Source organism: Carcharodon carcharias, chromosome 7 (genome assembly GCF_017639515.1).
Source record: "Carcharodon carcharias isolate sCarCar2 chromosome 7, sCarCar2.pri, whole genome shotgun sequence".
In the NCBI taxonomy this organism is placed as follows: domain Eukaryota; kingdom Metazoa; phylum Chordata; class Chondrichthyes; order Lamniformes; family Lamnidae; genus Carcharodon; species Carcharodon carcharias.
Window position 1 is genome coordinate 63,848,770 of NC_054473.1, and position 19,359 is coordinate 63,868,128.

Here is a 19,359-nt window from a genome sequence, read left to right on the forward strand (position 1 = left end):
GACTAGTTTATAGTTGCACTGTCTGAAAATTTGACTATTTAAACCTGTTGAAAACCACTCTTTTACAGCCAGAAGACAAGTTACATCAGCAGGAAAACCACAAGAGGCTCTTCCACACCGACTTACTGCTGGGCTCAAATTAATTGAGTATTTTCATTCTTTAAAATGAAACATTGAGGAAATGGCACTGAGCACAAAATTATTCTTCTCTCCACAGGGTGTTAAAATAGGGAAGAAACAGCAGATGAAGTGAATGAGCCAATACCAAGGCCCTTAATAGAATGGACAACCAGCAAAAATTCACCCAAGTTACCATTCACCATCACTTTAAACAGTGCAGATAGAGTCATTTGGAGGGCAATGGTTAGTTCAGATGTGGAGTGGAAACTTGATGTTGCACAACACACAAGGACACCAAAGGAAGAGATAGGGGAAGTGAAGAATATTCCTGAGTAGAGGCCAAGTAAATGACAGCCTTTGGCTGTACAGCTTTTGGAGAATGATATCAGGGTGCCAACATGAAAATAAGGGTACTTGCACAGTATCAAGCATACATGAAGGCCTTGCAAAACCTCATCAAGGATTTTACAGCAAGCAGCAGGGTCTAATATCTGCCTTTGTAGTATGAGATGACTTCTCAATGATGCAGAGGACCATCAATCATGTATTAGCTGCAAAAACCTCTGTTTGCTTCACAAAGAAGACAGACACTTGGATGCAAGCCAGCATCTCTCACATGTAAGCTTCGACTAGCAGTATACAAGAGGTACGTGTGCTGGCCAGAGGCCCACTGGTCACCTCATCCCATATCAAGTGGGAGATCAAGAGATGGCTCTGGTGATTCTGCTTCCTATTGGGACAACAGATACATAGATCTCTGGTCAGTTTCTTCAGCTTTCATCTCAGCTGGAAGCAAGACAGCAGACCAAGGCTGCGGAGATCCTAAACCTAGATGAGGTCCATCCAGTTGACAGCGGCCCAAGACAAGTGTCATCCCGTTACAAGAGATTAATCGGAACAGGGGGAAGTTGTCCATATCTCCAGTACCCAGTCCTCAGGTTGCGCTTAGAAATTTGAGAGCTGAGAAAGAATGTGAGAACTCACAAGGTGAGCATAGTGGTGACTCCAAATAACTTCTAAATTTCCAGAAGCATTATACGGTTGTTGTTAGATGAAATACTGGGCTGGATTTTGCTGTAAAAGTAGCATCTGTTTCCTGATCTGCTGAGTATTTCCAGCATTTTCTGTTTTTATTTCAAATTTCCAGCATCTGCAGTGTTTTACTTTCACTGGATTTTGCTGTGTGCAACGAATGAACAACAACAGCCATTCATTCAACTTGCACTTGCGCCCAGATTCTCTATGGGTTTACCATGGCAAGTTACTGTGAACATCCAAATGGCATGGCATCATACACTGGGCATCTGGGGCCTGTGTGAACACATAACAAGCAACTGTGTACCTCCTTAACAAATCAGATTGAAAAAAAATCATTAATGAGCAACACAAAGCTGAATCAGGAAATTTAAATTAGAATAGCGAGTTCAATGTCAAATCAAGTGCAGAAAGTGCAAAAAAATGGAAAGATTGAATAAGATAACAAAATAAAAGATACCGAAAAAGTAAAAAAAAAACCTTCAATACAGTTAGAAGATGAAGGGATGAGATTCTGTTCTTGGAAAAAGTTAATATTCAGTGTTAGAAAGATTGTCTGGTGGTAATTAAGACTTATCACAGGATCTTAGGCTGGAATGGCTGAGCTCCAATGTTGTATCGGGATTTTAACCACATCTATAACGTCAGTACAGGAAATTCATGCTGTTGAACACAATTGAATTGGAAACTAGACCCAGGGATACTGTTTTTGTGCAACTTTCAGAGAAGCAGCATTTCTTGGATAGCAATTTCTGGATTTTCATGTTTAAGTATTCATGCGCTGTCGCCAGGAAGTTGCAGAAATCAGCTAAGTGCTGTTGGCTTCGCCATTATTTTCAAAGTAAAATCTCAGCCAGTCTTATGTTTCTGATTTTCTTTTGGAAAATGTCATTGTGGGGAGTGAAAAAGATGTTTATGAACTTGTGACCTCATTACTGCATTGCAATACATGTGCACTGTACAGAGAGAAACACAGAGGCGTACCTCTCCACCATCATCTCCACTCTCATTGTTTGTGAGTGATACAACAAGCCTCATATAGTGGTCAGTGTAATGCAAAGAATTATGCAGATTATCTAAATTGGGCTAATTGCTAAAACAACCAGTGGTAACAATGAAGAGCTACAAATAAACATGGCAGTGGCATCTTGGGAAAATAGACCAATTAATTTCTGAACAGTAAGATAATTTGATGTTACACCATGAAAACGTGTTTCTGACAAAAATGATCATATTTTTGGAATGAAAGCACGTAAAGCTCTAAAAAGTCACCACGTAAAGCTGACGGGACCATTGGTTTCCTCGCCAGAGGTTTTTTTAAAGCAAGCAGCAATCCTCCAAATATACGTGCTGCACTGGACCCCTGAGATCTCCATATTTTACCCTGCAATTCAAGAGGATTCTAATTGCATCTCTGGCTGAAGTGCTGGAGCTATAGCACTGTATTTCCAGCAACAAAGGAAAAGATTTGAAGGCGGGATATGCCAGAGATACTTGGGGGCACTGACACAGCTTGAGAGAGAATAGAGTCTGGAGGTACTTGCTGGAGTTCTAGCAGGAAATTAAATTTTACTGATTTAAATAAAGCTCACTGAACCAGTGAACATAGCTGACCTAGTTTATTGCTAGAACAAGATTGTTTTCTGTACTGATTAGTCTGATTCTCTGTAATGTTACAGATGAAGTTGCAGTTGCTGTTGAGGAACATTTCTAAGTTTACCGCCTAAATGGAAAAGACCACATCTTCTCCTGGACATTTCACATTTGTGAGATACTAGATGTGCCGTGCCCTCTGTGCATGGTATAGGAGATTAACACTCTGAGTCACAAGCTCTCCAGGGACAGACTTGCTTGAGGGCGAAAGTTAATGAATTGTCAGGCTGGAAAGCTAACCAAAGAACACAGGAAGGTAGTAAGATGGAGATAATTATTTTACAGATATGAAATTTCATTACAATCATGCAACAGAAATATTAGAAGCGATACTTTTATTCCCAGCAATTAAGTTTAATTCTCATGGCAATTATAGTTAGAGGTAGGATATGACAAGCTTTGCAGTGTTGTCTGCTTAACAGCAGACTAATTGTGCTAATGAGGATGGCAAAAATACAGGGCACAGGGAGAGTACAGGACAAATTATTCCAATATTCAAGGCTATATACTCTGATAGGAAAATCTGAATACAATTTATTTTCAGTAGCAAAAGGAAAATGAATGGAGATGTGTGTTACAAATCATTAAAATGTTGAGAAGGGTAAATTATATTTATGTAAACAGGTTATTTAATTTGGACTATGAATGTAGAGCTAAAGGGCATAGATAGAAAATTAAAAACTTAAAGCAAACAACAGTTGATTAGAAAGGTTTTTCCTCATCCACTGCTCAATTTGTAAAATAGACTGTGCAAAAACAGTTAATGTGGTATTTATCAATTCTGTCAAAAAATTATAACAGGATCAAGTTAACAATGATCACAGAGATGACTATGGTAGAAATCCATGGAAAAAATCCCTGCAAATGTAGAAAATTAGTAACCAAAGTTGAACTGTGGAGATATAGGAATGGCTCCTTTGTCTAGAAATCTACTAATAAATCTTTAAGAATCAGATACTTTTGCAATATATTCCTTTTAACAAGAGGTTAAATAAGTGAGATATAAACAGAAAGTGCTGGAAAAACTCAGCAAGTCTGCCAACATCTATGGAAAGAAACAGAGTTAGCATTTTAAAACCAATATGACTCTTCTTCAATTCTGAAGAAGTCATATTGGACTTAAAATGTTAACTCTGTTTCTCTCTCCACAGATGCTGCCAGACCTGCCGAGTTTTCCCAATGCTTTTTTTTTTAATTTGGGTAAAAAGTGGGATAAGGTACACAGATAGATTGTACCAATGCCCAATAGATACACAAATAGTATTGTGGGTTTGTGAAAAGACACTGAGCCAAGTAGTTTTCTTAGTTCTTGATCAGCTAAAGTTTAAAGATTAATAAAGATTCTGTGGATATACAAGTTACTGTTATAAATAAATAAACTGTTGCAACATTTAGTCCTTGGCAATGGGATGCCTCCACTGCAGGTAACAATAGATCAAGTCACAGTATATGACATCACTCAGTGATGAATTCCTTTGTAGAGCAAAGCCTCTGCAAGCACTGGCAAGTACAGGCAAGCTCTTCTGGCAAGTACAGGCATGTTTAATTCCGTCTATATGTGGTGGTGTGGGGTAATTGGCAGGTGGGTTTCATGTCACCCCAGTGATGGAATTCCCACTGCAAACTCACTGTGCCTTGTCTGAAGAAATTGTTGGGAGGAGGTATATGGTTGTCCCACAGCACAAATAAGGATGAAAAAAGTAACTGACAGTAGCAAAAATGATTTTGAAAAACACCCAAATCAAGTCAAAGTAAGATTATTGCAAATCACAGCACTGTAGCAACTTAATTCTTTCATTGCCTTTTCTACGCCAACTAGCAAAGCCAGCTTTGTGCAGGTGAGAATATGATCTTGTGATACAATGGAAATGTCAGTAAATGTGACATGTCATCAACATTCCACCTCATTAAGCCTTGTAAGCTAATGCAGCAAATGATGGTACAATATTAGATAACTGGATTTAGTCAACTCTCACTAATTGTAGAATGATATGGCTGAAGCTGGGGAAGAAAAAGATCAGAGAAGGTCCCTAGATTTTTCTCCACTCAAGGTGAAAGAGAGTACGTTAAATCTAGAAAGAGAAACCTCTACTGAGAATCTTAGATTCCGAGATTAGTGAAATCAAATGTATTTGTACCAATTTTTTAAAATAATTCTGTCATAGAGTCAATAAACTGTGTGCGATATTCAGTGGCAGGTGCCTTTTAAATGGGCAGCTCCTTTCTTCTAAGAATTAGAATTGGTTTCAAGATGCCCAGCATTTACATGTAGACAAAATGTGGGATAAAAGACAGAGAAAGAATCAGATGAGATATTCTCTTCTCTGCATCTTTGGAGCAGGACAAGTATGAAGGCAAGGAATGTCTAATGCTGAAAACAGCTTTAGTTCATTCACAGTGCACAGGATGCATGACACACTGTTCCATATGCAAAGCTGGACATGTTGTAACTGAGAATTGCAGGAAAACATACTGTTTAATCTAATGTGCCTTGGTGGAAGTGTAAAACATTCTCAGATGAGGTTGGCCACAATACTATGTGACTGGAAAGGCTCTTTTTTATTCTGGGCGTGGGGGCCCAAGATCTTCAGCCAAGTTTAAATAGGCGTGCAGAGAAAAGCTATATTCTAATGATTGGTTACTTTGAGGTGAGCTAAGTGTGAAAAACAATTTGGTTCTCTAGAGTTAAGTCAAATGAATCCTGCTTTCCAGAATTGAGGTGTGCTACTGCATTTTAAGGGCAAAGAAAGAAAAAGATCCACATAAGGAAAATCTTCCACCTGCTATCAATTTTTCAAACATCTGGAGCCTGCAAATTGGTGAATACAATATATGAAAGGAAATCCTCACCAATGTTCCCATTAGAAATCAGTTGTTCTGCATAGCCCATTTTTTCCAGTCAATGGGTAGCTTTAGGTTATTGGGAAGCTGTGGATCTGCACAGCTTACTGGGAACATGAATTCGCACCTGGGAATAAATGAGATGCAGAGCTCTGAATGTGGGAAAAAGCAACCACTAATGGCCTGGAAGTTTTCTTTTTAGCAGAAAGAAGTTATATTCTTGTGATACCACTTGGTGAAACAAATAAGTTCCACTGCTTCATAATCTCAAGTGTTACTGCTTTTTTGACTGGCCTGCTGAAGGCAAGAGAACATAATGCTCTTAATAGAAATTTTGTAATGTACAATTTTATCAAGTTAATTAAAAACCCTGAAGTCATAGCTGGAAAAGCTATCCCAAATTTTTATGTTGCGGCAAGGATAAAGTCTGTATCTCTCCTAAAATTAAAGTGCTTTTTGATAAAAATTGAATAAAGCAAAGCAAAAGTTTTTAAAACTGCCCAAAATCTGGGGCAGTCAAAGCATGAGTCATTGTGCAGCTAATGGGATTTTACACAGGGATTGTTTGGAGGAAGAGGATGTTCCAATGACACAAATGCAAAAAAAAGCGATTCCCTCAAGCCAACCAAGATTGGACAAGTTCTTCAGTGCGTGATGGTAGTCTTAAACTTATCCAGTAGAAGGTACTGAGGAGAGGTATGATGGACAATGGGTTGCATAGAAAAGCACAGATTGTACATATAAGCACAGGCAAGATAATGCTGATGAAGTCACCCTTATGCATGTCAAGTGCTTGACCGTGTTTCTCAAAAGTTTGGAAGAACTGGTAATAACTGTGGAAATAGTAGAATTGGCAATCCCTGTCCCTGGCGGTCTTAGGGATCACTAATGCCTACTTAAGACATCAGTTCATATGGGTCTAAAAGAAATAACTCTCACCAATTGAAAAGCATTCATGCATGTGTGTTAAAGGGAGTTTCTGGACAAGAGAGCAGATGTGCTGAGTGTTGGGCAGGTTCAAGAAATATGATAGGATGTAGGTACCAATTGGTTTCATGAATGGCCTAGATGGAAGGAAAATAATGTAATCAATACAGAGCTTATGCAGTTCTACAGACACCAAAAACTGATTGCATGAAAGCCTATATATAGCACAATGCTTTATTAATATCCATATTTTACTAAGGTGGCATTTCCAATATCTCCCCTGGTATCCTGTTAGTTGCTTTTAATTTTCGCCGTATCCTTGTACTTTATTTTGAGATGATAAGTCTATGTATCGTTATTTATTTTTGTTCAGTTACTAAAAGAATGAAAACTTACATGGTATCACAATCAGGCTAATGGGTTCTTTCTGTGCAATTGTTCTTGTTCTGGAAAAATGTGCAAAACAAAGGTAGTCATTCCGGCTATCACTTGATTGAACATTTGAAAAGTAAAGATCTCCATTAAGCCCCTGGGAAGCTCTGCTGTTCTGCTGTATGCGTTGTATCTCTGAAAAATAAAGAATTATTTAAAAATTAAAGAAATCATAATTTTTATTGAAAATAGTGATGTGCTAATAAAATACACCTTTTCCTAATGTCCTTTCCACAGTTTATAATATGCCCATATCCTCCATTCCAACAATTATACAAATAATATGAAAGAATTATAACTAAAATTTATTAATAGTAACTCATATTTTTATGAATGTGATTACCTTTAACTTTCCTAAACACAATTATTCATATAGACCTGGAGAAGAGTTGTTTATTCTGGTACCTGGTTATGCAGTTAAAAGAAAGTAAACAACAAGAAAAGGCCATTTGATCAATTAACCTCAGCCCTCTGATACACTAACTTTCTCATCATAGCCAGCAACTGTAATGTGAAAAATTCCAATGATTAGGTTAGTAAAGCTTGGCCCCATGTCAGCGAGTTGATGTTAACACAATTTGCCTACTATATGCGATGGATGGCAGATCAAAAAGGCAGGTAACCAATTTTTTTTAAAATCAAAGAGAAAATCACACTGTGCAACTGTCTGTGTTAATTTACAGCATCAGTACAGAGCGTTGGTGAGACCACACCTGGAATACTGGGCAGAATTTTGCTGTCGGCGAGCAGGGGGCGGAACCCCCGACGTCACCCCGCCCCATTTAAATTTTCAGGAAGGTGGGGGCGCAGCAAAATCAGCTGTGGGCCCGCTGACCTGTCAATGGCCACTTGAAGCCATTGACAGGATCATTTAACCAATTAAAGGACCTGCCCATCCAACCTTAAGGTTGGCAGGTTGGCCAGGAGCCCCAGCGGTAACTAGAAAAAGCATGAAACCTCATCCAGCGGTGGGATGAGGATTCATGTAGGGTCTTAAAAATTGTAATAACGTTGTTCTATAAATTATAAACATGTCCCAACTCATGTGACATTGTCACATGAGGGGACATGTAAGAGATTTTTCTTTTCTCTATTGTTAATAGTTTTAAAAGTAGAAGCGATCTCCCTGAGGCTGCACTTAGCCTCAGGGAGATGTGCACTCTTTCGTGCGTACACGCGAAAGAGCACACTCTCAATTTTAGGGATTTCCCCCTGCCCGCACAGGGAGCGCATTGTGCTTACCGGCGGGCGTCATGCCGGACGTCACGTAAAATGGCGGTGCGGCCTGCTTCGCTGGTGGCGATCAGCTCCGCGCCTGCCAGTGACTGGGTTGGGCCCACCTGCCCGACAGGCAGAAAATTCTGCACACTGTGTACGGTCTTGGTCTCCTTATTTGAAAAAATATATAATCGCATTAGAAGCAGCTCAGGGAAGGTTCACCTGACTCACTCCTAAAATGAAGGGCTTATCTTATGAAGAAAGGTTGAACGGGTTGGACTTTAGAAGAATTAGGAGTTTAGAAGAATGAAAAGTGATCTTATTGAAACATGTATGATCCTGAGGGGACTTGATAGGGTAGATAGCAGGAGGATGTTTCCACTTGTGGCAGAGACTGGAACAGAGGTCAAAAACAAGAGGTCTCCCTTTTAAGATGGAGATGAGGAAATATATATATATTTCTAAAGGGTCGTTAGTTTGTGAAATTCACTTCCCCAGAAAGCAGTGGAGGCTGAGTCACTGAATTTATTTAAGGCAGAGTTAGACAGATTTTTGATAGACAAGGGAGTGAAGCTTATGGGGGGCAGACAGGGAAGTGGATGATCTTATTGAATGGTCTACTCCTGCTCCTAAATCCTATGGGGAGAATTTTCCCCTCATCGGGGGGGTTGTGTGGGAGCAAGCGGGAGCGAGCGCCCGATCATGTGCACGCTGCCATTTTACGTGGGCGGGCCAACTATGGCCCGCCCAGCATGATGCACACCCAGAAGGGCTGTGCGCTCCCTGCGCGGGCAGGGGGTTTCCCTGAGTCGGGGCCTGCGCTCTTTTGTGCATGCGCATGAAAGGCGCAGATATCTCCCTGAGACATGAAGTGCCTCAGGGGGATTAGTTTAAGTTGTGGAAAGTTTAATAAGGTGGAAAAAAAATTTAAGGACATGTCCCCTCATGTGAAACTGTCACATGAGCTGGGACATGTCCAGTAATTTTTTTGAAACTTTTTATTTAATTAACAAACCCTTCATGAAACCTCATCCCGCCTTAAGATTGGACGGGCAGCATTCTTAACAACTTTAATTAGTTTAGTAATGGCCTTAATAGGCCTTTGACAGTTCGGCGGGTGGGCAGCCAATGCGAAATTCAGCCCACTGAACTGACAATCTAAATGACACACGGTGATGTCAGGATGCATGCCCGACATCACTGCACATCATTTTACACGTCGGCGAATGAGCTGCGCCCCTGCTCACCAACTGGAAAATTCAGCTCTACGTTCCTAATTGTTACCAGTTGCCCAAAAGCTCACCAATGAAGTAACTGTAATATAATGAAGTGTGAACTGCTGAAGACTAGACTTTGCCTGAAACCAGTACAGCCTTTTAAATCACAACACTGGAACACAGGAGCAGGGGTGGGCTATTTAGCTCCCCCAGTCTGTTCCATCATTCAATGAGCTCATATCTGATCTGCAACCTAACTGCATGTAGCCAACTTTGCTCCATATCCCTTAATACTTCTGGTTAACTAAAGTCAATCTCCAATTTAAAATCAACATTGAATAGAAACATAGAAAGATTCACAGCACAGAAGGCCATTCAACCCACTGAGTCTGTTCTGGCCAGAAAAGTGCTATCCAATCTAATTCTACCTTCCAGTTCTTGGTCCATCAATTGCCATTTGAGGAAGAGAGCTCCAAACTTCTGCCACCTTTTGAGTGTAGAACTATTTCCCAATTTCACTCTGAAAAAGTTTGGCTCTAATTTTTACACTTTGTCGCCTAGACTTTCCAAAAAGTGGAAACAATTTCTCTCTATCCATCCTATCTGTTCCCCTTACTACCTTGAAAATTTCCATCAAAACACCTATTAACCTTCTAAATTCCAGGGAATAATAGCTGAGCTTATGTAAACTTTACTCATAGCTTAACCTTTAGAGTCCAGGTTTCATTCTGAATCTCAGGCATGGCACATAAATCCATATTGGATCTCCCTGATCAGTTGAAAACAGACACTCTACCCTTAACTATAGCCTTCCAGTAATTTCCCAGCAATAGATGTTAGGCTAGCTACTCAATACTTTTTTGGTTACTCTTGCTCACCTTTCTTAATTGGTAGATGACATGTACAATTTTCCAATCTAAAGGAATGGTTCTCACATTGAGAGAACTTTGGAAGATTATAGTTCCAACATTCACAAAGTTCTCACCTGTTTCCTTGAAAACTCTGAGGTGAAAACCATCTGCTGATGATCACCCTTCAGTGCCATTCTTATCCTCATTACTTTACTTTGCTTGTGTGTTAACTTTGTTGAGTCCCTGCCCCTGATTCAATATTAGTTTCCTTGGGATCTCTGACATGCCAACTCTTGCTTTGCAGTCATACTGACACAAAGGAATTATTCAACCTGCCCACTCTTTCCTTCCTTTCATTTCCAATATCACCATTATCAGTTTTGAAGGAGTACTGGCCATGTTCTCTTGCCCAATATAATTGCAGAAGATTTTTATGTTGATCTTGATAACCAATGCAAGTTTTTTTATGTTCTCCTTTTCATAGCTCCTACCATCCATTTTGTCACCTTTTGCTGTTCTTTATATTTCTTCCATTAGCTAAGGCCTGTGCTATTTTTTGCATTATTGTGTTTGCCTTTTAGTGTTGTATTTTCTCTTAGCCCTTTCATTTTTTGGCAATATATTGCCATTCCTTCACTGTCGCTGGATCAAAATCCTGGAATTCTCTTCCCAACTGCACTGTAGGTGTACCTACATCACGTGGACTGCAATGGCTCAAGAAGGCAGCTCACCATCACCTTCTCAAGGGCAAGTAGGGATGGGCAATAAATGCTGGCCCAGCCAGCAAAGCCCACATCCTGTAAAATTACTATTTTTAAAAACTCATACCCTCATGGTTTACTTTGACGCAAGAATCTGTGTATATCCTGCCTCCACTGTGTAATATTTTACATACTCCAAAAGGTCCATCAAGTCATCAATACAATTTTAGACTAACACTTTTTTACAGCAGAAGGGCTCTAAAATAAAAACTGATTCCCTTCCCTGACCTTTCTCTCTGCATTTTAGCACTTTTTAGCACATTGGTGAAAACTTCACAATAAGAAAAAGCCATCAAGGCTAATATGATAAAAGGTAATTGCCAGATGTCATAGAGACTGAACTTAACAATTTAGTTTAACAGCTAGCTGGAATCTGCTCTCATAAATATATAATAGATAGTACTTACTGCTGGTCATCCAATAAATATTTAATGGAGGTGGCCCACTGGGAGGATTACATGGTAACACCACAGGATCCCCTTCCTCAACTTCAATATGCTTTGTACTCTCTTTTGGAAATCTAGGGATAGCTGGAAAAAGAACAAGAGCATTAGTCATAATAAGTAAAGTTAGTAGAAATGAAAAATGCCAATTCCAAGTAGCAAATAATGGAATGAGAGCACAAGCCAGACAGAAAAAACTCAGCAAGAGAGCACAAGGCAGAGAACTTGAAAAACAAAGCCAAAAGATGAATGGGAATCAGAGGGTAACTGTTCAAGATAAATAAAACTGTTAACTGTTAACTTTAAATGTAACCGTTCAAATTAAAGATTCACTGATGCACAAAGTTAGAGCTGGTTGTCACTAAACACATGGTTGGTTCAAGCAGTTTTTTGCCTGATGCTCAACAATTTCTTATTCACTTTAATTATTCTACATTATTCCTTATGTTATAATAGTTAAACTACAAAAGTATGAAAAAGTACAGATTATATTGCCCAATCATCCATTTTTAAATGTTTAGCACTTTAAATATCAACAATTTGCTGTGCTAAAATAACTTCATATTTTAGAAAATTATAATTTTAACTGTTTTCAATTTCAGGTTAATTTTCAGAAAAAGTGAGTAATTAAGACATAAATTGCAAACTGGTTTCCTCTATTCATGCAATATTTTCTTTAGAAATCCTGTTCCAGGCATTGGGGGGGATAATTGGCCAGGCCCTGAACAAAGGGACAGGGATTGCAATGCACAATTAACCTGCACCTGTTGCTTCCGATGCAGGCGGTGTGAAAACTGCAAGGCCGTGAAGCTCTGCAAGCACATTTTCTGAAGCAGTGGGACCAGGTAGCCATGGTGGTCAATGCCAGAAGTGTAGCCCGAAGACCTGGATTCAGTGCTGCAAAAAGTTCAAAGAGCTTGCACGAGTGGTTAAGGTCAGTAAATTTCAATTATCAAATTTCACCAGCTGCATTACGATGCTCACATCCCCATCAATCACCACCCAACAATCTCTATCAATCATGAAGTAATTATGACTGTAACTGAACATTCATAGCTTCACCTTATACTTGGCACTGCTTCAAGTCTCACGCCCACACTTCACAGGTTATGCACGCTGCCAACTATTCAACCAGGACAGCCATATCACCTAAACACATTGCATCACACTCAGCACGCTTCACTCACTCTTTCAGGACAAGTTGGCACATAAATGGAGGCATCAGGTGTTAACCGGCAGGGGACAAACACGACTGCATGTCCATGCCCCAATGGAGAAAATGGCTATCGCCATCACAAGTGCCCATCACTGAAGCCAAGGCCAATGGTGGGGATGAAACCATTGATGATGATGGCACACTGTTGTATCTAATCCTCCTTGCATCCCAATTCCTCAATCCCTCAATCTCTTCTAATCTAGAAGCCACAGTTGGTGTAAAAATAAAGCATGCACCTCTTGCTCTGCTCCCCATGCTTTCCCTTACCACAACCCTACTTTGAATCTTTAACTCAGTAGGCAATTGTGGAAAAGAAAAAGGTGGAAGACAGTAGTGATGAAAAAAGAAATCACTCTCATGTTCACAGTCACCAGCTCAGATTCTTACACTGTACCTGCTTTAGGGGGTAGTTTAGAAGGATCTGCATATAGTGAGAATCCAGCTGGGGTGGCCTGCAGCCAGGGCAGGGAGCAAGTGTAGCCCAGGTGCCACCTTGCCAGAAGATGAGATTGCATATGAGTTCTATTGCAAAGGATTCAAATGAGCAGTTTGATGGGTGAGATGCAGCAGGTCAGAGGCTGAGCATTCTGTGGCAAGTGATTCACCTCCTGACTCCCCAAAGCCTGTCCAGCAATGCCAAGGCACAAGTCAGGTGTGTGATGGAATACTCTTCACTTGCCTGGGTGATTGCAGCTTCATGAACTCTCAAGAAACTCAACACAATCCAGGGCAAAGTCTGCTTGACTGGCACTCCATCCACCACCTTCAACATTTATTTCCTCAAAAACAGCAACACTGTGGCTGCAGTGTACACCATCTACAGGATGCACTGGAGCAACTCACCAAGGCTCCTTTAACAGCACCTCCCAAACCCACAACCTCTACCACATAAGGGAATGTGAGCAGCAGACGCATGGGAATACCACCAACTGCAGATTCCCCTCCAAGTCACACACCTTTCATTGTCACTGGGTCAAAATCCTGGCATTTCCTATCTAACAGTGCTGTAGGGATAACTTCACCACATGGGCTACAGTGATTCAAGAAAGCAGCTCAAACCATCTTCTTAAGCGCAATTAGGGGTGGGTAATAAATGCTGGCATTGCCAATGAAAGCCACTTTCCAAAAAAAAATTGTAACATCCACCTTTGTAGGATGAAATCTGAATGAAGTAAAGCCCTAATTCAAAACTTCATCATATAATCTTGGCTGATACAATGAATGTTCAATGAGTATTCCAGTGCTGCCGAAGACATTGGTCCCAATGAGGGGCAGGTTTGATAAACTGGAGGGTGGACCTTTGGTTGGTAACTAAAAGCAGTGGATGTTGACAGAATGCATTTTTCCCCACCTGTCAAGTTTGGTTCCCAGTTGGGTGGGACACACTCTGGACCAAGCTGCCGATGCAGGTAAGGAGCCTGCAGCTGCTGGTGGGAATAAGGGTGTTGGGGGCAGGTGGTCTGATCCTTGGCTCAAGGGGAGAGATTGGACACTGAGGGAGGCTGGGGAGGTGGTTCCAATTACCAATTGGGGCTGTTCTTCATTTGGGAGGAAGGTCTGATAGGGAGTCTCCAACCAAGGGAAGAAACTAGGCTTTAAAGTCGGGGGAGAAGCACTCTTTCGCCTCCTGGCCCACAAACATCAGTTTCTCCCCTAGGATGTCTTCACCTTCTATGAACTGACAGGTTACCGAACATGCTCAAAAACAGGTTAAATCTCAGGCTAACAAAAACAGAACATTCTGGAAATACTGAGCAGATCTAACAACATCTGTGGAGAGAAAAACAGAGTTAACGTTTCGAGTCCATCCGATTTTTCAGCTCTGAAGAAGGGTCATACGGACTCAAAATGTTAACTCTGTCTTTCTCTCCACAGATGCTGTTAGACCTGCTGAGTTTGTCCAGGATTTTCTGCTTTTGTTTCACATTTCCAGCACCCACAGTATTTTGCTTTTATCTTAAATCTCAGGCTGCCAGCCTTACTATAATGTTTAAATTGTCAATTCACCTCCTAGGGGCTCCCCACCCCTTGTCCCACCCCATTAAACCCAGAAGTAAGTGGGCTAGAGGTGGATTGTCATTGATTTCAATATGTTTGAAAAACATGTAAATCTGGCCCGACCCCAATACACCAGTTCTCCAGTGATAAAATTCCCCCATTAATTTAGGATCCCAGCTCTATTTTCTGCTGAATGTTGAAAGCCCCATGGAATATTCAAAGAATTATGGGGGATTCACGTGTTTTTACTTGGGTTTTGTTGAGTGTAAATTGAACAGTCATAAAAAATGTACTTCATTGTACATAAAAATGTTTAAGAAATCTCTGAGGATATAAGTCATTACAAATTTCTGCTGTGTTTTTTACAGCAGTAAAGTCAAGTGGAAAGGCAATCATTAGCTCCAAATTTCTGAGGTAATTTGGAAATTGTCATGCTTCTCACCATACAAGAAAAAAAAAATAAACATTTTATTATATACTGAGAATTAAGACATCAGCGGCAGTGTGTTTGCAATCTCTGCTTTCATCTGAGATGCTGGTTAAATCCTGCCCAAACTAATGGTAAGGTTCTCTTTCTTTCTCAGGGCTCTCTGTAAAAAATGTTTTTCAGTAAACCTAATCCAGCTCCCAGTAGCTGTGGGACAACAGGACAAGATTCCTTGTAACGCATTACAGTTAAGGCCAAATCTCACTTAAGAGATCAAAAGAATGTTTAGTGAGGGAATTGGGGGAGAACATTTTTGTGGGGCTGATCATGAGACAGAAGAATATGAAGATCTCCTGGAAGTTAGAGTACAAGTATTTTGTTCTGGCACAGGAAAAAAAAAATTCTCCTGCTGACCTGAGCTATTTGTTGCTGACACAGTGGGGGGAATTTTTCCCATCCCACCCACAGTGGGTTTCATGGCGGGTGAGAGCAGAGAATCCAGCAGCAGGCAGGAAGTCACAAGCCCACGGGTGTGAAAACAGCTTGCAATTCTCCCGATGCTGGGCTTATGGTGGGTGAGTTATTCCGCTGACTAGTAGCATGATCGCTATTTGCATTTATTAATAATTCATGAATGCTAATTTAAAAAGTTGCTCGGCAGAATTTTGTCACGCCTTCCAATCATGTGTCACACCAGCGGGAAATTACGTCAGCCTCAAACCCACTTGAAAAGGGGTGGCGTGCACAAGTCAGTTCACTGGTAACTTGGAGGTGAGTGAAACATACATAGCCTACCTGCCAGAGCGCTGCGCCGGTCTTGTTGCGATGAACACTACATTGCTGGGGCTGTAGGGTTGGTCTGCTCCTGCTATTTGCCTACATTGTCCCAAAGGACACCAGTGTGCTGTGGTACTAATGCAGGCCTCCACTTTCAGAAACTAGCACTTCAATCAGGGGTGGGCTGTGAGGTGAGGGTAGGATTGATGAACACAAGGTAGGCAATGGGGAGGGAAGACTGTGGAATGGCAGTGAGAGGGGAGAGTGAACATGAGGGGACCCTTCTGGGATCACCTTCTAACTTCCTGTTGCCTCAGGAGTGTGCAGGAGTCTGCTTAGAAAGAAAGGAGGAGTACCTCCTTGCGATGAAAGCCACTGAGAGCCAATGGCTTCATTAACACTGTTAAAGAGCTACTTAGTACTCAGTGGTTTCATATCACAGTCGATGCATCTCAAAAGTAACACATAGGAATTTAGAATTTGGGAATTCAACTAACAGTGAAGAAGGCAAAGCTGTATCATACATGGCATTCTATCAATGAAGGCCTGTCACCTGTTCACCAGATTTGACACTCCTAACAGGCCAAAGGGCATCGACTCACAGCAGACACATGGGGACACCACCACCTGGAAGTTCCCCTCCAAGCCACTTACCATCCTGACTTGGAAAAATATCGCTGTTCCTTCACTGTCGCTGGGTCAAAATCGTGGAACTCCACAGGGACTGCAGTGGTTCAAGAAGGCAGTGCACCACCACCTTCCTAAGGACAATTAGGGATAAGCAATAAATGTTGGCCTAGCCAGCGATGCACAGATACCGCAAATGAATTAAAAAAAACTGGTTAGTCATTGATATGCCATGTCAGAGATCAAAGTACAAAGCTAGGTTGGATCACTCATCTCAATTAAACTTCATCATCCCACGCAGGGCTCAAGATGTTACATATCTGAGGTGCCATCTTGGTTACCTCAATGTGTGTGCCAGTGCCTCAGGGACAAGGAGGCATCAGCCACTATGCAAGCAAGGCAGAAAAAACTATGGTGCCTTACAATCTCCAAACGTGACATCTTCTGAGCTTTGCTTTCTTGCCCCTTGAATCATTAATTCTTCAATTTTTCCTTTCAGAGAGAAGGCAAAAGCACATATGGATCCAGGGCTCAATGCTGTGTTTGTCAGAGTCCCAATGCAATGGAGGAGGTGAAGGAGGGAGAGGCTGTGCCATGTGCAGCTCCAGCAGGAGGCCACACCTGAGGGACATCATCAAGCGGAGCCAGAGCATGAACAGGAGGGTCAGGAGGAGACCCAGACAATGGAGGCGAATCTCCAGACCTAGAGTTTATTGTAGAAGAGTCTCCTATTTACAAATGAGTGAGAGGAAATGCTGTGCATGTCTGTGCTTGTCCTGAGCTTTGGTACATCACAAATGCCTTGTCTGTGCGCCTGCACTCCTCTGATCAAGGCCTGGAGGACCTGGTGGGAGGAAGGGAGTGCTGCCTTCTTCTTGAGGCTCTCGGCCTTCCTCTTCTGACTGCAAGACATCTCTGCACATGTCTGCAAGACAGGTGGGTTGCAGAGAGTGAAATTAAGTGATGGACTGGCCTTTAGGTATGGTGCCCGGACCTTCAACCCCACCAGCTGATGGGCGGGCAGACAAATCAGCTCCTGTTCCACCAGGTGATTCAGCCCGATACTCACCTGTGCATTATTAATTACCCTCCAAGCGCAAAATCAAGCATGAGTTCTCACCATGCGAGCCAGCGGGGTGGGTGCCACCAATATCGCCCGCCACCGCACTTAGTCTCGTAAATGGAAAATTCTGCCCAGTGTGTCAGAAGTAGGAAAAGTATTATATTTTCCATTATTGTCTCACAACTCGATGAACAGAAACAACAATCACCTAAAAAATGTAAAGTAAGAATTTGGCACTAAAGCATAAATTATACTACTAAAGTGGCAACATTTGTCAGAAAGATTCAGTATATTAGAATGGTAGAAATATTTTCTTCCATTGAAAAATACGTGCTTTGTTTAGTCAAAACTTTATTGTAACATGTGGATTCCAAGTGGCAACTTGCCTCAAGAGCTGTATTGAGGCTCTGAGCTCAGAGCTCTGAGACAGAAGCTTGTGTATTCATGGTCCACTAAATATTTGATCATGGAATCAAGCTGACACTTCAGTGCAGTATTGAGGAAGAACTGAACTGTTAGAGACAATATTTTCAATGAGATGACATACCTTTGTGCCTGTTTTTATGGGTGAGAAACAAGAATGTTCCAAAAAAGAGTAAGGAGCTCTCTCAAAGTCCTGACCAATATTCATCCCATCAACCAGCACTACCAAAGTAGATTAACTGGTCATTCATCTCACTGCTAATGGTAGAGACTTTCTGTTCATGGATTGGTTACAATGTTTATACATCACAATGACACTTCAAAAATAACTGATTTGCAATGAAGCATTTTGGGATGTCTTGAAGTTGTGAAAAGCACAATAGTTCATTCCTTCCAAATAATTTTTACAATTTTAGCTGCGATCTTAAACAACACAAAAACATTTTACATGGTATTAGCTCTATCAAAGTTCTAGACTCCCACCAATGTCTGAACTACATGACATTTACAATTCAGTTTCCTCTGGGATACAGTCCAAACCGAGTGGGCAGTGCTCCAGTGGTTTGGCCTAGTTTCATCTTTTTTATGATTCATCCATAGGATGTGGGCTTCACTGGCTGTGCCAGGATTTATTGCCCATCGCTAATTGCCCTTGAGAAGGTGGTGGTGAGCTGCCTTCTTGAACTGCTGCAGTCCATGTGGCGTAGGTACACCTACAGTACGGAAGTTCCAGGATTTTGACCCAGTGACAGTGAAGGAACGGCGATATATTTCCAAGTCAGGGTGGTGAGTGGCTTGGAGGGGAACTCCAGATGGTGATGTTCCCATCTATCTGCTGCCCTTGTCTTTCTATATGGTAGTGGTCGTGGTCCTCCATCATTGAGGATGGGATATTTGTGGAGCCTTCTCCTCCAGTGAGTTGTTTAATTGTCTGCCACTGTTCATGATTAGATGTGGTAGGACTACAGAGCTTAGATCTGATCCGTGGTTGTTGGTGGATCTTCATGTGTGAGGCACTGTCAGCAAAATATTCTCCCTTGGAGAGCTTCAAAGAAACATCCAAAGCAGAAGCTATCAGGCAACAATCAGGAGCATTTATCCAGTATATTTTTCCTGCTTTAGTATCTGAGAAGTCGTGAATGGTGCCAAATGCAGCAAGACTTGGACAACTTCCAGGCTTGGGCTGACAAGTGGCAAGTAATGTTTGTGCCACATAAGTGCCAGGCAACGACCACCTCCAACAAGAGCCACTTAGGACCTATTGTTAGAGGCCAACTGGAATTTTCCAGTCACCCTGCCACTCCCCTCATCAAGCACCACCACCAACCAC

The 19,359-nt window shown here is 41.4% G+C and overlaps 1 protein-coding gene across 9 annotated transcripts in view; it reads right to left on the reverse strand.

Annotated features, from left to right (window-relative positions):
• Positions 1–19,359, reverse strand: part of chl1b (cell adhesion molecule L1-like b) — a 727,052-nt gene that overhangs the window by 462,974 nt on the left and 244,719 nt on the right. For all 9 annotated transcript variants that reach the window (XM_041191219.1, XM_041191221.1, XM_041191227.1 and 6 more), the window contains 2 exons: positions 11,463–11,585; positions 6,973–7,143 (listed from right to left, as the gene is read on the reverse strand). In XM_041191219.1, coding sequence (XP_041047153.1) covers positions 6,973–7,143; positions 11,463–11,585 — 294 coding nt within the window. The remainder of the gene's footprint in view (positions 1–6,972; positions 7,144–11,462; positions 11,586–19,359) is intronic.